The sequence below is a fragment of the Sinocyclocheilus rhinocerous genome, unplaced genomic scaffold (assembly GCF_001515625.1).
Source record: "Sinocyclocheilus rhinocerous isolate Xijiao unplaced genomic scaffold, SAMN03320098_v1.1 scaffold2330, whole genome shotgun sequence".
NCBI lineage: Eukaryota > Metazoa > Chordata > Actinopteri > Cypriniformes > Cyprinidae > Sinocyclocheilus > Sinocyclocheilus rhinocerous.
In genome coordinates, this window is record NW_015630979.1 from 835375 (window position 1) to 839710 (window position 4336).

A 4336-nucleotide genomic window follows, 5' to 3' on the forward strand; every position below is an offset into this window, starting at 1 on the left:
CTACGTTAATAAATCATTAGCTCATCCATGAACATGATTTCTGCCCGAGTCCCGTCGGATTGCATCGGCTGTGGGGATGAAGACGACAACTCCCATGATTCCACACTCAGTCACCGCGTCATCAAACTACGCCTTTGCTTCTTTGTTTATTTTGAATACGCGCCCTCTAGCAGCGAAAAATTACATATTGTGCCTTTAAGTTAGCTGCCAAGGCAACATTTCTAAAGTTTTTAAGTGTAGGGTTTTCATCTAGCATTTACAATATTGTATTATATTATTATTGTATTTCAGCTTTAATTGAATTTAAAAATAGTTTAACAATACGAACACTGATTTCAAAGCTGCTTAACACCCACCAGCAACTTGTTTTCAATTTCACAAATGCTTTCTCAAACACTCGGACATTAAAATCACCTGTCCGAGGGGATGTTTGAAACTTCGTTGAGTTCTTTCGAGCATCACAGACACCATTGTAAAATCACATAGTTAACACTGCAATCAGTGAATGACGCACATGAAAATGAGCGCTGCTATTCCAGGCCTTGATATCACTGATTCTGAGTGTGTCAGTTTCATTCGTAAGATTCATACTGAGAAACCTCTGACGCATTGTCCATAGTCTCTGGAGCGATCCGTGTTATGTCATGGCCAACAGGCTGAGCACTTATGTCGAGAATATCAAACGTGTGAAATCAATCCAAGCTGTCTGAATTTGTTGAAATGCAAGATTTTTATATATCACTTACAGTAATAACTGACCTATCACTGATGGTTCATCCCTAGTTGAATAAATTGTTTAGTTGTTTTTGTTGTGGTGTGGCAGATGGGTATAATTTGTTTGCGTCAAGTCTTCAACAGCAGGGGTCTCTGTCTAAATCTGCTAACATGCCATTTAATAGCCCAGAGAGAACGTTTTGGTCAGCTCACACACATTGTTCTCTAAACATAATACTGAACACACTCACTAATACAATACAGACATGTACAGTATGCTTTTATGTAATTTTCTATAATTAGAAAAACATTTTGTGCCATGCAAGCAATTAAAATCCCTTTCTAGTAACTCCCTTCTTAAACATGCACTTTCACTTCACTGTCAGTATCGGTGACCAACAAATTATATGGCCTAAGTGAATCATGTGCTTTAGTCATATTTGAATTTATTAAAACATTTTTTGGTATGACTCTAAATTGTCATTGGATTCAAAGGTCACTTTATTTCTTCCCTTTCTTTTACAGAACTCAAAGAATGCTCAGGGTCTGGTGGGCCTCAGGAATCTGGGAAATACTGTAAGTATTTCTAAGCAAATCATCTATAGTTTGATTTATAGTTCATACAAAAATGAAAATTCTGTCAAGGGTCACTCACCCTTATGTCGATGCAAACTTCTTTCAAAAACACTCTTTCAAAAGGACTGCAGACTATGTATGCTGAGTAATCATCTCGTTCTCCCCTTTTTCAAATGTTTCTCTGCAGTGTTTCATGAACTCCATTCTGCAGTGTCTGAGCAACACTCATGACCTGAGGGACTACTGTCTGCGTAACACGCACCGCACTGACCTCAACAACAACTCCAGGGCCAAAGCTGCGCTGATGGAGGGTAAGAGACACGTTTACCAATTCATATAGTAGCGCATTCGTTTTATCATACATACCAGACAGCCTTTGGGTCCTGTGTCTTAGTCATATGCCTCCAAATGTGTGTGTTTTTTTATTTCAGAGTTTGCCAAGCTCACTCAGACTCTTTGGACATCAGCTAGCAGTGAGGCCATCAGCCCTTCTGACTTCAAAATGCAGATTCAGAAATATGCCCCTCGATTTGTTGGTTACAAGTAAGTTACAGCTACAGTAAAAGCTTTTGTATCATGCAGATTACTTGTATTCTTTAATATGTAGTTTTGAACTAGCCGAAACTCCCGCTTAAAAATTGACTTCTCTGTTCGGTCCTGTAGTCAGCAGGATGCTCAGGAGTTCTTGCGGTTTCTGCTGGATGGGCTTCATAATGAAGTAAACAGAGTAACAGTGAAACCCAGATCCCTCATGGAGGACTTTGAGCACCTCTCGTAAGTAAATGCACCGGTTTGTTCTAAAAACCTACTAAGGTGTTCAAAAGTTTAGAGTCAGTAGTATTTTTAAAAATAAATTATTACTGTCATTCAGCAAGGAAGCATTAGACTGATCAAAAGTGACAGTAAAGACATTTATAATGTGATGCTAGATTTCTATTTCAAATGAATACTGTTCTTTTGAACTTCGAAAGAATCCTGAAAAAGTATCATGGTTTCACAAAAATATTAAGCAGAACTGAACAGAATTGTTTTCGAACCCGATAATAATAAGAAATGTTTCTTGAGCACCAAATCAGCACATTAGAATGATTTATTTGACCTCACAGGAATAAATTACATATTAAAACGTATTAAAAAAAGAAAACCCCTATTTTAATTTGTAATCATATTTGACAGTATTACTGTTTTTACTGATTTGTAAATCAAAAATACAAGTGAGCATAAGAGACTTCTTTCAAAAATATTACAAAATTGTTGTGCGTATTTCATACAGTACCAAAAATATGATGTGCTGATTGATGTAACAGATGAATCACCTGTAGTGTGTGGTTGAACTGTTGCAATCTGACAGCAATAGTAAGTAGTCTGTCTGGGGTCTTAAATGAAGTGTGTTTTATCTATAGGGACGACGAAAAAGGCAAGAGAATGTGGAACAAGTACCTGGAGAGTGAGGACAGCAAAGTAGTCGGTGAGTTGACCTGCTATATTAACACCAGCTACAGTCTCGCTCGCTGTGTGTGTTTGTCTGTCTTCCCTGCTCCGAATATAAAGTGCTAATGTTTTTTTCACAGATCTGTTTGTTGGTCAGTTGAAAAGCACTCTGACGTGTAGCGAGTGTGGCTTCTGCTCAACAGTGTTTGATCCATTCTGGGATCTGTCCCTGCCTATCGCTAAGGTTAATATGAAGAATGATACATTCAAATACATGCTTACATGACAGCATGTTTGTGTTATTGTTAATGTTTCATGTTGTTTTTTCCCTCAGACTTCAGGAGAAGTGAGTTTAATAGATTGCCTTCGACTTTTCACCAAGGAAGATGTATTAGATGGGAATGAGAGACCAGTAAGTATAAAGTATAGTCAGCATCTATCTATCTATCTATCTATCTATCTATCATAATATGTTTAGACATATCCTAACGGCCTTTTTTTTCTGTAGACATGCCACAGATGTAAAACAAGACGGAAATGCACAAAAAAATTCACCATTCAGAAATTTCCAAAAATCTTGGTGCTTCGTATCCTTTATCAGCAAATCTTGCATCAAAAGAATTGCAAGTTAAATCTAATTTACCAATGTGTATTGATCGATTAAATATGTACTATTGGTAAAATGATGTGTGTATTTGTTTGCCCTTGACTCTCTAACTGTCTCAGATCTGAAGCGTTTCTCTGAGTGTCGAGTCAGAACCAGCAAACTCTCCACCTTTGTAAACTTCCCCCTCAAAGAGCTGGACCTCAGGGAATTTGCCTCTGATAACAGCGGTAGGTTCTGCAGCGTCATTCATTACATCTGTATTCTGTGCAGTAGTTTGAGCAATGCGGTTTTTACTGTAGCTCCAGGATAATTGTGTTTAATTGCTGTTGTTTCTCTTCTCTCTTTACAGTAAATGCAGTCTATAATCTGTATGCTGTGTCCAATCACACTGGTACGTCTTTGGGTGGCCATTACACAGCATATTGCCGCAATCCCTGCACAGGAGAATGGTACACGTACAATGACTCCAGGTAAATAGACATAACAATTTAGTATAAAAAAAGTTTGTGGAGTAATATTATAACTATAAGTGTTTGCATTGCTTTTTAAATCTTAGTTTACAGCATTATAGACTATGATGTAGTTAGTATGTACTGTGGCTCCAAAATGTAGTTGGACATTTAAGTCATTTTATAAGTCTTCAGATTGGGGTCTTCAGCTTTTGGGTTGATATTTCTATTCTATTCTATTCTACTCTATTCTATTCTATTCTATTCTATTCTATATATATATATATATACTGTATATATATTTATACAACAGTTCATTCTGGTTCTCAAATCTATTGGTTGAGAACCGTGAGATATTGTACTGGTATCGCTACAGGAAGTTTCTTATTAGGCGTTGTTTCTTGTTTAATTAAGTGAAAGTGAAAGTGATGTGACGTGACATGTGGCCAAGTATGGTGACCCATACTCGGAATTAGTGCTCTGCATTTATCCCATCCAAAGTGCACACACACAGCAGTGAACACACACCCGGAACAGTGGGCAGCCATTTATGCTGCGG

At 37.5% G+C, this 4336-nt stretch overlaps 1 protein-coding gene across 2 annotated transcripts in view; it reads left to right on the forward strand.

Moving 5' to 3' along the window:
- The window catches only part of LOC107740817 (ubiquitin carboxyl-terminal hydrolase 2-like), a 54423-nt gene that overhangs the window by 40002 nt on the left and 10085 nt on the right, over positions 1-4336 (forward strand). For both annotated transcript variants that reach the window (XM_016553340.1, XM_016553339.1), the window contains exons 2-11: positions 1240-1290; positions 1478-1601; positions 1722-1833; positions 1954-2064; positions 2694-2758; positions 2862-2965; positions 3056-3133; positions 3230-3308; positions 3448-3555; positions 3678-3798. In XM_016553340.1, the coding sequence (XP_016408826.1) occupies positions 1484-1601; positions 1722-1833; positions 1954-2064; positions 2694-2758; positions 2862-2965; positions 3056-3133; positions 3230-3308; positions 3448-3555; positions 3678-3798 (896 nt within the window). In that variant the 5' untranslated portion in view covers positions 1240-1290; positions 1478-1483. The remainder of the gene's footprint in view (positions 1-1239; positions 1291-1477; positions 1602-1721; positions 1834-1953; positions 2065-2693; positions 2759-2861; positions 2966-3055; positions 3134-3229; positions 3309-3447; positions 3556-3677; positions 3799-4336) is intronic.